The 19,264-nt window shown below is 51.5% G+C and overlaps 2 protein-coding genes across 4 annotated transcripts in view; one reads left to right on the top strand and one right to left on the bottom strand.

The window, feature by feature from the left end:
* ASTN2 (astrotactin 2) overlaps positions 1–19,264 on the top strand; it is a 352,662-nt gene that overhangs the window by 235,579 nt on the left and 97,819 nt on the right. For both annotated transcript variants that reach the window (XM_074556304.1, XM_074556303.1), the window contains one exon: positions 15,892–16,157. In XM_074556304.1, the coding sequence (XP_074412405.1) occupies positions 15,892–16,157 (266 nt within the window). The remainder of the gene's footprint in view (positions 1–15,891; positions 16,158–19,264) is intronic.
* TRIM32 (tripartite motif containing 32) lies at positions 1,628–7,313 on the bottom strand. 2 transcript variants are annotated; one of them, XM_005493853.4, is made up of 2 exons: positions 7,203–7,313; positions 1,628–4,492 (listed from the first exon to the last, which is right to left on the bottom strand). In XM_005493853.4, exon 2 carries the CDS (start codon positions 4,423–4,425, stop codon positions 2,482–2,484), a length of 1,944 nt encoding a protein of 647 aa, XP_005493910.1. In that variant the 5' UTR covers positions 4,426–4,492; positions 7,203–7,313; the 3' UTR covers positions 1,628–2,481. The 2 variants fall into 2 exon arrangements, with proteins under 2 accessions (XP_005493910.1, XP_026653149.1); XM_026797348.2 differs by lacking the exon at positions 7,203–7,313 and adding an exon at positions 6,538–6,659.

The raw sequence follows: 19,264 nt of genomic DNA, 5'->3' as shown, positions 1-19,264 counted from the left end.
GAGAAACAGATGACAGACACTTTGTTTGAACTCTGTAAGCAGGAACAGGCTGGAGTAACCAACTGCTCAGTTTACTGCACCAGCTTTCAATTTTTTCCTTTTAATTTTTTAATTTTTTTTTTTCAAGCACTCCAGGAAATGTTATTGCTAGTAGTTGTGCTGTTTATTGCAAAAAAAAAAATAAATCCACGGGAACAGAAAATTACAGAGGTACATATTATCATAGATAATATTGCTTTAATTATTCAGGACCACAGTAGTCTCCTGTGTGGAGAAGTTCTTGGAAACAGGAGAAATGTTTAAAAGAAAGCAGAAGGAGAGGAGCTGCACTGCCATAAAATTGGAAAAATGCCTTCAGTTACAATGTCATGAACTGCAGCACAGCCCAGTAATCATCATCACTTCCCCAGAACACATATTCAAGATGAGAAAGGCTCCTCAAATTGCTGTCACATGCCTTGGGCAAGTGTCCCCTCCCACCAAAAGAGAGAAGCAGAGAATGTGAATAGCAATGTAGAAGTTGGTAGGCTTGGCAAGCACAGGGAGCAGCTCAGGAGGGAAGGGGAGCTGGGTGCCCTGGGCTGCCTCAGCATCACCAACCTCCTCCTGTCTTACCTCCCTTCTCCACAAGCTTTTCCCAGTACATTACAGCAGGAGAAATTGGAAGCTGCCCTGATAAAAGCGCCATCACACAGCTGTGTTTGTGTGCTCACTCCTTCAGCACTGGCTGAGCACAACAAAGAGAGGGAAAAAAACACTCAAATCCCACCAAAATCTTCTTCCAGCATTTTTCCTGCAATCCCTTTAACTGCCAAACATCCAGCTAGAGCAGCAGCAGCTCACCAACCTGTTTCCCTTTGCTGTTTCAGCAGGAAAAGTATATGGGCTTAAAAAAAAAATAAAAATCACCTGTTGCAAACATGTTGTAGGACAAGTAGCAAACAATTTGCTGGAGCATGGCAGCCACTATAAAATCAGCTTTTATATTGTCTGTCGTGGCCCCAAATTTGCAACTACGCTGTTGATGGCAACAAATAAATGCACTGCAGTGTAACTATTATCTGTGGCAGATTAACATGCTACCACTGTGCCCTATTTAAATGCATCTTTCCTTCAATAAACTATTCTGGGCGAGCAGCACCACACTGAGGTACACATTTATCAGCCAGGAGAGCAGCTCTGTGGGGGCCTTGGTTCACACAGCTGCAGTTTTGTGCTTCATTTGGCCCAAAGCCTTGATGAGCAGAAATGCTGGTGCCTGCTGGTGTTGTGAAAAAAAAGAATTACTAAAAAGAAAAAAAAAAATAATCTGAGGAATGTAGTGTTTTGCTGTGCAAGGGAAAAAAAAGGCAGTGCACCAATGGATGTGCTTCTAAACCTTAAAAAAACAGAAGTGAAATAGTCTCCCCTGCCCATCCTTATCTCAGAAGTGAGTAACTTGCACAGAGGAGGTGCAGATGAGTGGAAAGCTATTGCTAAATGCAGTGGTCTGGAATGCAGAGCACTGAAGTGCAGGTGAACATACAATACATTGTATTTAATCTCATTTCCTACAATCTCCCAGTCTTATTTCCCCAGCTCTTCCCCCTTCCCCAGGAAGTTTTAGATACCAGATAGACCTTCCAAAGAGAGTTTCCAGGACACATTTAATAATAAAACAACAGTAAATAGCAACCCTATATTTCCCCTCTTTTTTCTTTTTTTTTTCTCCAGCCCCCTCCCTTTTTACCCCCTTCTATCTAGCAGAACTCTGATTAGCAATAAAACCCCTGTCTTCTTACAACTCAGGAAAAAAGAGGGCAATTTTCTGGCTCAGCTCGGTCTCCCACGATTGCACAGTACTCACTTCACACAGAACAGACACAATTCACAAATGGCACGACGGGGCAATCTCCTGAACACCAGAAAAATGGGAGAGACAACCCTGCCTCGTCAGGGTGGAAGCAAAGCTTCATCTCCGTGCAGCTGAAGTGGCCATTTCGTTTTATGCAGTGCTGCAAGCACAAATTGCTCTCTCTAGGAGTTGCCCAGACAACTGCTACCCAGTTCCTTGCAAGTGCCACAGGATTGCCTCTGCTAGTTCTCTAAGGGAAGGTGATTCAGAGCAGTCAGTCAGTGTTTATGGCACAAAGAAAGACACAATGGTTGAAGCTGGAAGTGTAGGAGATGTGTGGCATAAGGAGGTGAAGAGGTTTATGGAGTGACTAGTCACAAGAACCAAGACTGCAAAGGATGGATCCTTTCCATCGCGCTTGTCCTTATTTGTAGGGATTTTATATAAAAAAGAAGAAGAAAAAGCAGACCACCACCACCACCACAAAAGCTATTTTGTTTCTAAACACAGAACATGATGACCTCTATGCCAAATCCCCTTCAGCTATGGCACAATCTTCCTGAAGGCTTGACACTGGTTCCCGTTGGATTGCAAGGAGGCTGCAAAAATCTCCACTGCCAAGACAGGCTTTGCTTGCAACCAAGCCTTTAAGGGGTGGAGTATCTTCTCAGGTGGTAACTGTAGATCTTAATGCAGTGATCCCAACAGTCCAGCACCAGCAGCTGCCCTTTGGGAGTAACAGCAATACCCACCGGGCAGGTGAGTCCCTCCCGGATCAGGATGTTGTAGCCGCCTCCTTTAGGAAAATGCAGGATTTCCTTACGACTGCTGTCAGCAACGATCAGGTCTCCTCTGGAATCAACACACATCCCAGCAATGCACCTGAAATCCTCATTCTCAGAGAAGAAATGGCTGATCTGGCGTCCCAGCTGCCCGTCTGGGCCGACAGAGCCGATGGAGAAGCCTCCTTCCAAGTGGTGCTCGTACTGCCGGTTCTCCAGGTTGAGCCCCAGCCCCTGAGTGAAGTAAATGGTCCCTTCAGCGTCGCAGGTGACAAACTTGGGGCGCACGGCGCTGCACAGGCAGCTGTACTTCACCACCCCCACGCCACGGTCCACGGTGAAGCACCAGAGCTTGCCCCCTTCCACGTCAGTGACCACGAACTGGCCCGAGGGCAGCGCGGCGATGCCCCAGGGCTTGCTCAGCTGGCTGCGGTGACACGCCACGCAGTGGCCGTCCATGGTGTACACCTTGACAGAGTTGTCGTAGCTGTCTGTCACACCGATCAGCCCGTGGCAGTTCATGGTGACAGAAAGAGGGGTCAAGTTGGGTAAATCTGCTCCAAGGAAACTCAGCACGAAGCTGTCGATGCCGCTGGGGCTCCGGCGGATCTCCTTCAGGAAGCCCTTGCGGGTAAAAACCTGGATTCGGAAATTGCCCCGGTCGGCCACGAGCACCTCGCCTTGGCTGGTGACGTGCAGGCTCACGGGGAGGTTGAACATCCCTGGCAGGCTGCCCTTGGAGCCCATCTTCTTGATGAAGGAACACTGCTGGATGCTGGTGGCTGCTTCAGGCATCCTCGGCTTGGCTGGCGAGGAATGTGGGGTGCAGCTGGGCTCCTCCTGCACCAGCTCAGGCTCCCTAAACGGTACAAAGGAGGACGCTGCATTTTCCATGAGGGATTCCTCCACGTTAACGGTGCGCGGTTTCTTCACCACCTGCCCAATCTGCAGTGGTCCCACGTGGCTCACCTTAAGGAGTTCCACCTCTTGGAGAGTCAGCTCCCTTGGGAGACTGTTTGTCAGTTCTGGCTCTTCCTCATCCCCCGTCTCCTCCAGGAGAGCTATATCCCCCTGCTTTATTTTGGCAAGGAAATAGTCACAGCGAGACATTATCTGCACTTCTGCTAAGTTCAGCAGGTAAGCCTGCTCTTCCATCACCTGGTTATTTATCTTCTCCACTTCAGTCAAAGAGGTGGTGAAGAACTTGCGTGACCTGGCCAGTTCTTCCTGGATCTTGCGCTCTTCTTTGCTGTACTCCTGCAGAACCCCTTTGTATCTGGCTTGCAGGTCTCTTGAAACATCCTCCAGAGCAGCTTTCCTTTTCTGCAGATCACCCATGAGCTCCCGAAGCCTGGCAAGCCTCGTTCCAAATTCCCTCCTACGCTCCTCAGCAGCCTCTTTGATAGCCATGACTCTGTGTCCTGGGGGCATGTGCGAAGCCTCCTTGCACGGCTCACACAAAACCAAGCTACAGCTCTTGCAAAAGTGTCTTGGCAGCCTCCTCCCGCAGACCTTGCACATGAGGAGTCCCACCACTTCCCCCAGGCCGGCCGTGTCGATGATCTTCAGCACGGTGAGGTTGTCGGTGAGCTGAGCCAAGCTGGTGATCCGCGTGATCTTGCTGCAGAAGGGGCAGCGGATCCCGTTGATGCTGTTTGCCAGGAGCTTCTCCAGGCACTGCTTGCAGATGGTGTGGCCACAGTGCAGCAGTTTGGGCCTCAGGTGCTCCTCGGTGAAGGACTCCATGCAGATGGGGCACTCCAGGACCTCTCGCAGCGCGTCCGAGTTGAGATAAGGGGCGGCAGCCATGGTGCTCCAAGGCAGCTTTATCCAGCACGGTGCCTCGTGCTCACATCTATTCCAAGGTGCTCTGATTCTGTCCAGGAAGAAAAAAGGGAAATGTGATTTATGTCACCACCAGCAGTTATGTATAAATGCAATTTATTTCTGACTTATCACCTAACCCTGCAGAAAAAGGAACCCAGTTAGCTTTTCCATGTTGGGAAGGATAGATTAGTCATAGCTAATCTCAGGGTGGGCAAATTTCAAAACTAACTTGCAGCTCCCAGTGCGATGAATTATTCACTTGCAAAATTTGTAAAGTAGCACTGAAAGAAGTGTAATGGCACCAATATGGAAGCCCAGTAGATATTGATGACTGAATCATCTCCTCATGGCGCCCATCTCCTGCTGCCAAGCCTCTGAGTTTACATAATTTACTGAAACCCAGGGAGATTAAACCAGGCATTCAAAATGTTGCACATCAAAGAAGGAACCAGATGGTGCGATGCTTTAGGACATTAATAGATCACCTCTGGAGACCTGCATTCAGATGTGGCATCAGATACCAACAAAATGAATGTGCCTGCTTCACTCTGCTTTGCTAGAGCGCAAAAACACATTTTCAAGGTTTCATACATTTGCTTTCATAGAGGAAGTGAAAGTAGCAGCAATGCTCTGTCAGCTTCTGCTCGCTCTGGGGGTGACTGTGCACGCTGAAAACACACAGAGAAGGTTTGATGCCAGTGCATCTCAGTAACCTCTGCCATGCTGCAGCATGCTTCATGCCAATTAAACACAGCTCAGGCAGGTATTAGCAATAATGGAGCTAACAGACAACTCCAAACATCTGAACTCCAAACATCTGAACTCCAAATACACTCCCAGTGTTCGCTATTAGCTCCTGAACTCAGCTTAACTGCATTTAATTTCTCCTCGTTTCACAATCTCACAACGCTGACCTTGTTCTTGTCCCCTGGTTCAGTTTTACACCACTCTGGTTGCTGTTCAGCTTCAATCCAGGTTTCTCCACCCTCACATCCCTCCCAGCAGGGAGCAGATCCCAGCAGCTCTCCTGCCAAAGCAGCCATCCATTCAAAAGGAACAGAACAGGGCTCACATCATTAAGTTATTATTCACTAGACTGGGTTTCAAATCCTTTGTTATTGTACTGCTTAGCCCCTAAAAAATAGGGAAGAAAACCTTTCTCCTAGGGAAGAGGAGGAGAAGGAAGTAGTGAAGTCTTTGAAATGAAGAGACAGTGGCAGAGGGATGTGAACACAGCTCTCTCTGAGAAATGGCTGCATGCACACAGCATTCTCACTTCCCTGCTGGGTCTGCTGCCTTTCTCTTTGGGAAAGATTCTGTGTATTTCAGTTTGCTGTGTGCTCCTGTGCAGAAAAACAGCTGCAAGGAAGAAAAGTTCTTTATGCTCACAGAGAAGAGGAAAAAAAAAAAGCCCCCTAATTTTAATTTGTCAGCTGCAGTTCAGAATCATTAAAGCCTGTATTTCAGGAAGGGATTCAGTGGCATGGCAGAATCTCCTGGCACCATGCTGGGATCAGCTCAACAGTGGCAGGTTGAGTCGTGGCCCTGGGGAAGCAGAAACCTGGGCACTGCCATGGAGAACAGAAACCTTCCTCTGAGGGAGGAAAAATCTATGATTTAAAATGGTTTTAAAATATGAAACACAGGATACCAGGTTCATTATTCTTACTTTCCTAGGAAACACGTCAAAAGACTGGCTTAGGGAAGGATGAGGGAGCAGCACAGGCACCAAGTACTGAGAGTTACATTAAAAGCTCCCTTTAAAATAAGTATTTTCATTAAAGAAACAACGGCAGATGGGATTTTAAGTCAGGTTGGGCTTTTAGAGAGCTGATTTGTATGACATTCTTTTCATATATAACCCCCTTTATCGGCATGTCAGCATGCCCTCAGTAATGGGGCATTATTTTTTTTTCCTTTTATCTCCCTCTCACACTCGGCTGTGCCTCCATGGAAGTTTCCTTAACAGCGAGTTGTTCTTGCATGTCGGTCCCTCCCGGGGCAGTTCCTCTGACGCAGAGCAGGGTATTACAGAAAGCCTCATCTGAGGATCAAGCCATAAAACCGTGAATTATGCGAGTTTGGTTTCCTTACGTTCGGAAGAAATTTCCTGCCGTGGTTTCTCTTGTCACCCGGTAGTTTTTAGTGAGCGTTTGCGGTGAGAGCACCGGCTTCACTTGTAATTCAGAGCTCGTGCCGTTAATGAGGGAAAATAATGGGGTAATGCTGCAAAATAAGCGCCGCTGACAGGAGTTATCACAACAACAAAACCAGCAGGTTTGGGGGGGTTTCAGTGAATAATCCAAGGTTTGGGTTGGAAGGACATTAATGATGGCCTGATCGCAACCTTGTCATGGGGAACGCGTTCCACCAGCCCGGCCAGCCCGGCCCTGGGCACTGCAGGGATGGGGCGGCCATGGAGCGAGTGCCCTGTGTTGCTGTGTGCCCGCACAGAGCAGACGCCCAGCTCCGTGTGCCCGCGGCCGTGCTGGATTCAATGGCAGCGAGTGCGAGCCCCCTCTGCCCCCTCTGCCTCTGCTGCTAGGGAGGACGGGGAGAGGCGGCCCCTCTCTCCTATGGCTCAGCGCGGCGGGGCGCGGCCCGGTGGCCCCCTTCCATTCCATCCCCTCCATTCCATTCTTTCCCATTCCCTTCCATCCCCTCCTGTCCCCTCAGGCCGCCCGCCCGGGGGTCCCGCCGTGCCCGCCCCGCCCTGCAGGGGGCGCCGCCGCCGCCACGGCCCCGCGCGCGCTCCTCACCTGCCGCCGCTCCGGGCCGCGCCGCTCCCGGCGTGCGCCGCGCGCCGCGCGTCACGTGAGCGCGCCCGCGGGGCCTGCCGGGAAATGGAGTCCGGGGCCGAGGGTGGGATTGGGGATGGGGACACCGCGGGGACATCGCGACACCAGCACGGGGGGCTGGGGCGGAGGGGAGGGGCCGCGGGATGGAGCTCGGTCTGCCGAGCTTGTGCTGCGGCTCGTGGTGAAAGGAAAGGTTAAAAGTAACAAAGGGGAAGCAGGAACGTCTTTTCGGATTTGGGTTCTTTTGTTTGTTTGTTTGGTTGGTTGGTTTGGTTTTTTGGGTTTTTTTTTGTTATGTATCATTTCGGCACGCGCAGGTTATTCATTGCCCTTTCCCTGATCAGGCAGCGCTGCTGCAGGATCAGCCCTTTCCCATTCTCTTTCACCCTTCCCTTCCCTTCCCTTCCCTTCCCTTCCCTTCCCTTCCCTTCCCTTCCCTTCCCTTCCCTTCCCTTCCCTTCCCTTCCCTTCCCTTCCCTTCCCTTCCCTTCCCTTCCCTTCCCTTCCCTTCCCTTCCCTTCCCTTTCCCTTGCTTTCCCTTTTCCCTTGCCTTTCCTTCCCTTCTCATTTCCCTTCCATTTTCCTTTCCCATTCCCTTCCCCTTTTCCCTTTATCTCTCCCCTTCCCTTTCCCCAGCAGGTTCCTGAGTGTTTGATGGCTTTTACATCACCTACTAAAAACATGTATTTCTCCTTCCACACCATGCCTTGGAGCACCCTGCCGGCTCCAGGACAAAAAGGACATTTTTGGGTACAGCTGCAGCTGTGAGCAGTGGTAGCCAGAGGCAGGGATGTGACCACTGGCCTATGGCTGGGCTCTGCCCCATATTTCCTGAAGCCAGTGTCACCCTCAGGCTGTGCCCTGTGTTTCATGAAGCCAGAATCATCATCAGGCTGTGCCCTGTTTCCTGAGGCCAGTGTCCCCATCAGGCTGTGTCTGTGTTCCCTGAAGCCAGAATCACCATCAGGCTCTGTCCTGTGTTTCCTGAGGCCAGTGTCACCCTCAGGCTGTGTCCTGTGTTTCATGAAGCCAGTGTCACCATCAGTAGCACCGACCCCATTCCAGCCCCATCTTTGCTTGGATGTCATGAACCTGCTTTAGGGATAGCAGAGACCCCTGTGCTGTGGCCCTGTGGGGCTGCAGAGCAAACTGAGGAGTACAGGGCTTGGGGCTTCCTTTGGGATCAGGAGAAACCACAGGAACCATGTCCTTCACACCCCAGTGCCACAGGCAGCATCCTGTGCTCAGCCCAGGGCTGAGGTGCAGCTGGAGCTCTGGAGGCTCAGCCTGGCAGGAATTCAGTGCCTGGGGAAGAGACAAGCCCTCAGTTTAACCATTTCCCAAAATCCCTCCATTGCCCTCTCTGCCTGCAGCGTTTTTCCACTGCTCACCTGCTCTGGCCGCCCTGACCTGTGCTGGAGGAAGCACTTGCATAATGCAGCAAGTCTGGCCACCTTCTGCTGCTCTTGGTGGGTTTTTTCCACTTTGTTTAGAAAAGAATAGTTCATTTGAAAGGGATCTAGGTCCCTGGAGCTGCAGGGATCAGCAGTGTGGGCAGAGGGTGCACTCAGAGGCAGGAGGAGCAGATGCAAAGCCTGGCCAGGGTTGCAGAAGTAAATAAGTGAGATTTCTGAGGTTTTTTAAAACCGACTCCCCGGTTTCAAGCCCCAGTGGCTCCCTGGGGATATTGCTGTGCCCAAAGAGAGGACACAGGGTTCACTCCCAGTTCCTGGCCTCACCAGGGAAATGCTCTTTCGGTCCCTGATCTACGGGGAAGAAAAATGGATGTAAACATTGAAAGCAGGGTGGTCCGGCAGCTCTTGTGAGGCCACCCACACCTGAAAATGAGCAGGGTGAGGAAAAAACAATGGTAGAAATAGGAAATAATCTTACAATGCATCCTGGGGAGAAAACAAAGGACTCTCTGGATTTAATTAGAGGTGACAATGACCTGCTGATGATGTTATCCATCATGTGCCAGTATGGGGACCCTACATGAGAAGGAAGGATGGGAAGGTTGTCCAGCCTGGGACCCTGGTCACCCTGCCAAAGTTCCTCTGCCAAAGCTGTGTTACAGGGGATACTTTCGAAATCCCCTTTTACAGATGGTTATCAGAGGTTTCTAAGAGCTCTTTGTTTCTAAATACCTCGGGCTTGCAAGTGTCTAAATGTCTCATCTGAAGCTGAGGTGAGATCCTGTCTGTCCAGCCTGCAGGCAGCAGAGATGATCTGCCCCCAGATTCTCTTTGCTGGTGATACCTCAGGTTTTAGCTTTTCTATTTTTCACATTCTGTGCTGCTTTAGTGTGCACTTCTGGGCTTAGTGAGCTCTGTGCACAGAGCAGGGAGACAAAGCAATTCCTGCTCCAGCTGGGCACCAAGGACAAATGATCCAATTCTCAGCCCAAGAGCACAAACACCGTGGGCTGGAGAGAGAAAAACAAGCAGGGTGGGACTGCCTGGGCTAAAGCTGGAATGGGACAATGAACTGCAAGATGCAAATGGAGCAGAACTGATCACAGGGAGAGACCCCGTGCCCGGCCATGCATTTTGGGGCCATTTTGGTTCATCTTGGGTGCAGCCCTGGCTGGGCTCTTGTGCTGCCTAGGGTGGATCCATGGAGACCTTTTAATAAATCCCTGCTTCATTCTTTAGCTCTGTCCAGTCTCTGTTCTAGGTTATCCGTCCCAAGGGGATGCCTTTGAGATCATCCCTGTGGCAGGCCAGGGGTCACAAGTGCCACCAGTCACAAGCACAGTGATGCAGGTCACTGTTCACATCTTGGTGTTGGACGTCAGGATTGTGTTTAATTGAGTTTGGTTAATGAGCTGGGAGCACAGCATCATCAGGGAGAGGGGGTGTGAAGAGGGGCAGAGGCAGTGTGGACATAAAGGTGCTCTTCACCTGGAACTGTGGTGATGGGAGAAGGAGTTATGGGTACAAATATAAACTGGGAAATTTAGATTAGATATTGAGAAGTTTTTTATTGTGAGGGTGGTGAGGCACTGGCACAGGTCTCCCAGGGAGTTTGTGGCTGCTCCATTCCTGGATGTGCTCAAAGCAAGGTTGGATGGGGCTTGGAGCAACCTGGTCTAGTGGGAGACATCCCTTCCCATGGCACGGGGTTGGAACAGGGTGATCTTTAAAGTCCACTCCAGCCCCTTCACATTCTATAAGCAGGAGATTAAAAGGGGTCACAGAGCCTCAGGCTCGGGACTTTATCAAGCACTGACACCCAGGGACTGTTACACATTCTGTGTGCCACACTGCCCTCCCTGAGGCTGGGCTGAGGACTGAAGGATGAGAACCCGAAGGTGACACCCCTCGGCCGTGGGGTGAGGGCAGCAGGATGTGGGGGATGGTGTGTGTGCCGGGATTGTGTGCTGCATGCTGGGATGGTGTGCATGCCAGGATGGTGTTCCCAAAGCTGGGATGGTGTGCCCATGCCAGGATGATGTGCTGCATCCTGGGATGTTGTACCCATGCCAGGATGATGTGCTGCATGCCAGTATGATGTTCCCAAAGCTGAGATGGTGTTCCCAAAGCTGGGATGGTATTCCCAAAGCTGGGAAGGTGTTCCCAAAGCCAGGATGGTGTGCCCAAAGCAGAGGTGGTGTGCCGCATCCTGGCATAGTCTGCCCATGCCAGGATGGTGCTCCCAAAGCCGGGACAGTGTTCCCAAAGCCGGGACGGTGTTCTCGCAGCCAGGATGGTGTGCCCAAAGCAGGCATGGTGTTCCCAAAGCCGTGATGATGTGCTCACGCCGGGACAGTATTCCCAAAGCCGGAATGATGTTCCCGAAGCCGGGACGTTGTTCCCCATGCCGGGACGGTGTTCCCGAAACCGGGACGGTGTTCCCAAAGCCGGGACGGTGTTCCCGAAACCGGGACGGTGTTCCCCGTGCCGGGCTCCCAGCGCCGTCCTGCCGCGGTGCCACGAGAGGGCAGCAGGGCCCCACGGACCGGCTCGGGCACGGCCGGGACCCCGCCGCGGGGAGGGACGGACGGACGGCCCCGCATCCCGCAGTGCCCATCCCCGCAATGTCCATCCCCAGCCCCGCATCCCGCAGTGCCCATCCCGCAGCGCCCATCCCGCAGTGCCCATCCCCAGCCCCGCATCCCGCAGTGCCCATCCCGCAATGCCCATCCTGCAGTGCCCATCCCGCAATGCCCATCCCGCAGTGTCCATCCTGCAACCCCCGGCGGAGCACACGGCAATGGCATTCCCACCAGGGATTCCCTCGGGAACAATCCTCTGCCCAGCCCACGCTGAGCTCCGGGACTGGGGTGTTGGTGCTTGTTTGGTGGTTTGGCTGGGGTGGTGTTTTCCTCTCACCCTAGAATGGTTTGGGGTCGGAGGGATCTTAAAGCCCATCCAGTGCCACCCCTGCCATGGCAGGGACACCTCCCACTGTCCCAGGCTGCTCCCAGCCCTGTCCAGCCTGGCCTTGGGCACTGCCAGGGATCCAGGGGCAGCCACAGCTGCTCTGGGCACCCTGTGCCAGGGCTGCCCACCCTCATTGAGAAGAATTTATTACTGATAACCCATCTAACCTCACTCTCTGCCAGCCATTCCCTCTTGTCCTGTCCCATCCTTCCTGCACATGGATGGATGTGCCAGACTCACTCCCCTGGACACTGTGTCCATACCTTTCTCACAGCCCCAGCAGTGTTTGCCATCACTAACAATGGGCAGCATTAAATTTGTCCAATCTCTTCACAGACCTGGTGTGGCCACTGCACTGACAGGATCTCAGTGCAGGAGAAATTCCCAGGCAAACACATCTATTGATTTCCTTTCTAACTCCCTTTGGATGGATTTGACAGCAAAAAGGATTATTCCACCAGGAGATAAGCAGGCAGGCTGTGTCAGTGGGAGTGTCCTGGCCACAAGTCCCCACTGTCCCACCTGTGGTGACACTAGATCTAACCAGTGAAGGGTGCTGTATGGGGGAGGTGGACCAGAATTCCCTCTTTCTTGCATAAAATGCAAATCCCATGTCCTAAATCAAGCCCAGCTAAGCAGACTGTTGGTGTTGGTGGGGTTAACCTGCTGAGCCTGTAGGAATCCCTACCTGGGTCTGTTCCCACTGTTCCCTGTACAACTCCAGCTGGAGAGCCTTCTCCTGTCCTTGTTCCAAGCACTTCTGCTCTTCAGGAGATATCACATCCTAGCCCTGATGTAGCTGCATTCTTGTGGCAAGTGGAATGGTTCCCAGTTTTGGGATGACTTGGGGATCTTTTGGAAGAGGTGTTGTATGAAATGCTGAGTCTGACTAGGAAACCCATCTTCTCCTGGGAGCTCTCAGGACAGGACAGCACTCCAGTACAAATTAGGCATTATGCTGTTGTTCTTGTTGTAGTGGTGGTGTTACCCTGCTCCCTCGTGTCCAGGCACCAGGAGGTGCTGCTGGTAATGCTAGAAGCATTTCCCCACATCAGCAACTGCTGCATCCTGAGCAGGGACCCCTTTGTGCAGGCACACACCTCGTGCTGTGGGATTGTAAAACCCTGGTGGAGCCCAGAAACAGAGCCAGGCACCCCAGCAGGCAGACAGTACCTCTGCACACCCTGTTCTGCTCATTCTCCCTTCCTTACACAAGGCCTGGTGCCTGACACAAAGTTGTTATTTTATTTGTTTATTTGGTTGGTTGGTTTTTGTGTTTTGTTTGTTTTTTTTTTTTTTATTTTGGTTGTCTTTTAAATCCATATTTCAGACAAACAAATTAAAACTCCCACAAGTTGCCATGATGTGTCCAATTGCATCTCAGGCTCTCTGCTCCCCAACAGATGTTGCTAGGGTTCAGCTGGGTTGCCAGCAGTGTTAGTGACAGCATGCTCACATTCAGGAGCTGATAAGGGATCCCTGTATCCTCACTGCTGCAGCTAAGTCTCCTCCTCATCCCAGAAAGGACCTTGGGAGTGTCCTGGCAGGGATCACCTGCAAAGCTCTTCCCCAGGAGTGAAGCAGAGGCTTTGCAGGAGTCCTGGGAGGTTATCCTGTTCTATATAGGTAATAAAAGCCAGGCTGAGCCTACAAGAACTTGTGGGGCTTCTCCAGTTCACTGCTGAGCCCTCTCTTTGCATGCAGGGAGCTGGAGAGAGAACCAAAACTCATGTCAGATGTAGGGCAGGGGGAAATTGGGGGACCCCAATCCCACCTGCCCAGGCTATAATTGGAATGGCAGGTGCAAGTTTATGTTTTGGGGGGAAATAACCTCTCAGATCTGAAAACCTCCTCTGTGAGATGCCCTGAGTGGTGGGTGGGGGATGTGGGTGGGATGAGAGGGAAGTCCTGTGTCCAGCAAGGAAACCTCCAGCTTTCTAGGCATGAGGCACCTGAGCAAGCAGATGGGGAGCATCTCCTCCTCAGTGCCTCTCTCTGGCTCTGGAGGAGCTGGCTCACAAGCAGGGTTTGCTGCTGCTGCTCCCAGATAGGTCCCAGTAGCAGAAATTGGGGGATTGTTTTGTTAGGGCTGTGTATAAGCACCCCAAACACATCCCACAAAAGCTACCAGGAACTGCCATCCAGTGCTGATGCCATCTAAGTGTTTGTCTGGATGAGAGCTGGCAATCTGACAATGCAGCCAGTTTCCATCTGCTAACCCTGGTCCTATTTAATTTTCCTCCTTTGGAGTTGTACCCAGAGCCCTCAAACAAGGGAACACCACAGATCTTTGTCAGCCTGCAAAGGAATCCTTTTCCCCAGTGCAGCTGGGGTCTGTTCTAAAGAGGATTAACTGCACACAGCCAATTCCACCTCAGCCATGAAGCCTGCTCTGCTCACAGGTCTGCCATGAATCACCCAGCTTTTGGTTAATCTGTCACTGAGCCCATGGCTGCTGGGGAAGGGCAACTGCTCTGCTCACAGTTTTTTGCCTTACCTCAATTTCAGAACTCTGGGCCTTCCCCTGTGCAGCTCCACCTGAACACTGCTGCTCCTGAAATGGTTTTGTTCCCACTGGTTGGATTTATAGTGATCTATAATTCTTAGCTATAAGGCAAATAATTCAGAATGAATGTGTGATATTCCATTGCCAGTCTTGAGATAACTGATTCCACTGTCCTTTCAGCCCTGTGTTCATGTCCTCCCTTAAAGCATGGCTCCAAAACTCTTTTCTCCATGAAGGGTCTCTAAAGCTGCTTCAGCTCTGGTGAAGAAGCTTTGCAGCCCAGAAGTGTAATTATCTCCTTTCTCTTCTACACATACTTCAGTGGTGATGTTAGAAGATGCTACTCTTAGTGACAAATGAGAAGAGGCTCATGGTATCCTCCTATAAATTCCTTCTTTCTCTGCCACCCTGTTTTTCAAGGCTTCATTGCTTTCCCTTATGAGACTTGAAGTTGCCTGGAGCTGATCTTCTGGAAAATAATCTCTCCAAGAAGCAGCTCCAACTCCTGTTTCCCATGTCTGTGTACACCACTGTCTCCCTAGATGTTGAAAACATCTCCCTACAACCTTCTTTTAATTTATCTTAGCAACTGCTCCCCTTCTATTCCGCTAAAACACAGGTTGGTTGGAATTTGCTCGTTCTCCCCGTGACAGCTTTGATCCTGTGCACAGAAGTGTTCCCTGACAGCCAGACAGCAGGGAAGGGCTGTCCCTACCCCGAGGGCTCAGGGAGTCATGAATGAATGCTGTTTACTTGTATTTCCAAATGGCTTGTGCCTTGCCAGATCAGCTGCATGTCCCTGCAAGCCGAGCGTGCTGAGACAACCCTTGCTCCTCTTCCACTCCTCTCAGCACTGGGAATTTGTTGCTAGAGGCAACAGCCATAAGATGAAGAAAGCTTTTTCTTCTGTAGGTCTGTCACCAGGTTACAAAAGTTGGGCCTTCTTGGGTCAACCCAGCCACAGACAAAGAATTTAAATGGAAGTGTACAGGGCAGGCATTGGAACCGTGTCTCCTTTGCTCAGGTGTGATGCTTCCCTTGGCTTTAGCAAGTGTTTGGAGGAACACAGAACAAAGTAAAGGTTCTCCAGGTTTATTCCCTTGTGCTTAAGACCACCATGAGGTTTCCCAGTGGGTTTCAAAGGCCTGAATGTTTCCTGAAAGCAGTGTTGGCAGTTTGGTTTTGGTAATACCTCCATTCTCCACACGGTGAGTTTGTTCTCATACCTGCTTTTCCCCACTGCCAAGGGGCTTCATCCCTCCATGTAATCCTTTAGCAGCCTCTTTGGATCCATTTCACTGCCCTGGATAGTGTGTCACCCACAAGAGTGACCTGAGGACCACAAGGACTGGAGGAAGCTGGTGTTAGGGTGGGGATCAAGGGCATTCAGCTCCTTGGCCTGGTCCCTTTGGGAATGTTTCTCTTGGGCAGGGAAAATACACCTGGGTGATTTTGTCTCATTTTGGAGCACAGAAAGTGGATACGCAAGTTAGAAAAAAGAAGAGCATGAGTTAGAAAAGAGAAGACCAATCAGTTCTGTCAGTTTAGATGTGCTTGTGTGGAAAAGCTCACACTTCCAAGGAGTGACCTGCAAGTCCTGCTTTTCTCCTTCTCTCCTTCACCTTTCTTTCTTTTCCTGCTCCCACCTGGCCTACACCTTCAGCAGCTGCATTTATCATGACTGGAGGACAGTTTGGCTTTGGGAAGAGCCCTGAGCTCAGCTTTGTTTAACTCTGGTTTCTTCCTTTCCCTAACCCAGAAACAACTGAGCTTGGGAACAAGAAGGAGCTGAAATCCATGCCCTTCATCACGTACCTGTCAGGCCTGCTGACAGCCCAGATGCTGTCAGATGACCACCTGATCTCAGGTGTGGAGATCCACTGCGAGGAGAAAGGGCGCTGTCCCTCCACCTGCCACCTGTGCCGGCGGCCCGGCAAGGAGCAGCTCAGCCCCACACCAGTCCTGCTGGAGATCAACAGGGTGGTGCCTCTGTACGCTCTGATCCAGGACAACGACACCAGGGAGGTGAGTGAGGGGCCAGCCCCACCTCTGGGACCTCACCCTGTCCCCTCTCGGGTCCCCTCCTGCAGTTCCCTGGAGCGAGGGGGGTGTGTTCCTGTGTGGGATTGTTGGGGAAGATGAAACAGGAAAGCCTTATAAATATGATTGTCTGGCAAAAGGTTTTGAGAATATAGAAACTATAAGTGAGATTGAAATGACAGCAAGCTTTGAGATACCTCTTTTACTGAACAACTGGAAAACAATGGTGTGGCCAGCTGAAGGTAATCCCCTTTTGATGGAACAACACCCTCCGCTTGCAGACAGGCCCAAGGGTCAGAGCAGACCCTACAGCTTGGCAGAAGGGGCCCAAAGAGGAGCTTTTAGGGTTTAAAATGTAACACAGTATGGTAATGTAAGGATTCTTATAGACTGTATGTAAATGCTATAGAATTTGTATATTGTACTAGATTGGTTAGTGAGAATTAGAATATTCAACACAAAAAATATTTATGGTATTGGAACGGGAACCTCACTCTCTTACCCTTTTACACTCTTACCTTTTTTACTCCCTTACCCTCTCATCCTCTCCCCCTCTCTTCTCTCGGGCCTGCTCTGAGCTGTGTTTGGCAGCTCCCAGCAGGGCCCTGCACCCAGGCCCTTTGCAATAAACCCCAAATTCCAGCCCTGACTGCAGAGATCTCTCGTCTCCATCTGTCCTGACTGCCCTACCCCCTGTCGCTCCTACATGGGATGGTGTTGGTGATGGAGCTGGCAGGTCCTGCTGCCCTCTCAGACCTGCATTTCCCTGCCTTCGATGGGTTCAAGGCAATGCCAAGGTCTCAGTCATTCCCAGTGACCATGCTGGTGTGCAGGATGTGTCCTGTGGAGAGCTCTCAGGAGCCAAGCGCCAGCTCAGTCCCTCACTCCTGGCTCCAAGGGCTAAGACATACCTGAGGGGTGGCCAAAGGCCTTCAGGGCTCCAGCCTGGCCTTGCAAAGAACAGAGGGAGGGAAGAACCATCCCCCTGGGCCAGTCCCACAGCCACAGGATGTCCCTGCTACTCCAGAAGAGACCAGCCAGGCTGGAGATCTCCGGTCCCTGGGGCTGGGCTCCTGCAAGAGCTTTAGTGTTAATCATATGGAGACTGGGTTCCCACTTTCTCTGTTCACTGCCACTCCCACACCTGTGCACAGCCTTCTGACCCCAATCTCAAGCCCACAAGTGACAGACCTGCTTAAAGTCACTTATTGGCACTGAGCCTGCACTTGATTTAGATGTCTCAAGTAAGCCAGCATGCAGCAGCTGTGGGTGGGCTGCAGAGGCTGCAGGTCAGGAAACAACCCTGGCACCTGGAGGTGTGAGCACCAGAAACAATGCTTCATTCCCTTCCCACATTCATGGGGAGGAGTCCTGATGCTTCTCCTGGTACCCAAGTTTCTGGGTGCTGTCTCTGGGGAGTAACTCATTGCCAACTTCTTGATCTGGTTTCTGCTTTCCCATCTGTTGTCAGAGCTCAGTGCATCCCTCTGGGTGCCCAGAGTTGCCAAGGCCCCTGCCAGGGGGCTCGGAGACCCTGGCACAGAGCACCTGTGGGTTTGATGATGACCCGTGGAGCAAATTACCAGCTTTGTATGAGGACTTGAAAGTCACAGAAGTTTAAGTAGTGTAATAATGAAATTACCACTTGGTGAAAGTAGATTTTAGAGTTTTTTGGAACAGGAGTTTTGGAGACAAGATAGAGAGACTTGGGCGTGTCCAGTCCTTCTTCTTCTCTACCTCCATCTTCTGCTGTGATGCTGGCACTTTGAGATTGGTTTAGAATAAAAGTGCACTGTCTAACATAGGTGATATGTATTGGAAAGTAATTGTAAATATGTTATAGGTAGTTTGTAGTATAAAGAGATAACACCACCCCAGGGGCAGTCAGAGTGCCACTAGCTGTCCTGCTGAGCAGACCTCAGCTGGACAGGAGAAAAATTTTATAGGTAAGATATAATAAACAACTTTGAGACTGAAAACTGAAGAACTCCGAATCATTCTTCGAACGCGCGGGCCGAAACAGAGACTTCTCACATATCTCAGAGCTGCAATTAACAGCAGAACTCTCGAGAATCTATCAGCCCTCTTGGTCCTTGCATGAAGCCATGCCTGACTTCCACACTTCAGTTTGTCTCTCTTTCTGGGTCTTTTCCTCAAACTCTCTTGCTCCCACTGTTCCCTTCCTGCATTCTCTCCCCACCCTGTGCCTGCTCTTCCCACTGGGCAGTTCTTGTGCAGAGGTTGTCTTGCTGCTGTCAGTGTGCCCAGGGCAGTGCTGGGATGAGGCACTACAGGCACAGGGACAGCACTGGGACAGCTGCTTTCCTTCAGGCAAGAGAGATGTGCTTCCCAGCAGAATCTGCCAGAAAACATTCTTTTAGGGATTCAATAGGTACATTAGCCAGCAAGGAGGGGATAACAGTGAGTAGCCCAGCAGGATCTGAAGGATTTCCATGGCTCCTGCCTTGTCCCCAGGTGGCAATGCCACACTGCCTCTCTGTGCCTGGTTGCAAACTCCCCCCTTTCTTCCTCCTCCTCATCTTCCTCCTCCCCTGTCGCCCCAGTCCTGCCAACACTGCTTGGGGCACCTCCTTGTCCTGAGAAGCTGCAGTCTGTTCCTTTCCTCCCTCCCTCCCCTGCTCCCCCGGCCCCATCAGCTGCAGCTGGAGCCCAGCCTGCATTGTGTTTTCTGCTGAGAAAACCAGCAAACAAACAAAGCCCCAGCCACAGCACAGACACCCCAGCAGCATTCCCGGGGCTTGTGCTCCCTGCATCTCTCCTCCTCTTCATCTTCCACCTGCTCGCCCAGGGGTGCAGGGGCATGCCCTGGGAGCCTGTCCCTGTGGCAGGGTGCTGTGTGTGAGGCTCCCTCACCCCAAGGAGCTGTGCTGGGCAGGGCTGGGATAAGAGTGACAGGGTAATGGCTCTGGGCTCTGCAGGGTGGAGGGGATGCTGCCAGAGCAGGCACTGAGGGAGCTGGCAGTGAGCAGCACATGCCAGGACAGGTCACTTTGTGCCATCTCAGTGCAAGGGGCTGGGGTGGGCAGCAGGTGGGATTATGCTGTCTTGTCTTACCACCCCCTCCTTAGCTG

This window comes from Zonotrichia albicollis, chromosome 21 (assembly GCF_047830755.1).
Source record: "Zonotrichia albicollis isolate bZonAlb1 chromosome 21, bZonAlb1.hap1, whole genome shotgun sequence".
NCBI lineage: Eukaryota > Metazoa > Chordata > Aves > Passeriformes > Passerellidae > Zonotrichia > Zonotrichia albicollis.
This window is presented reverse-complemented; position numbering and strand designations above follow the sequence as displayed.

Coding starts and splice junctions, on each gene's coding strand:
- TRIM32 (XM_005493853.4), bottom strand. CDS start 4,425: ATGGCTGCCGCCCCTTATCTCAACTCGGACGCGCTGCGAGAGGTCCTG.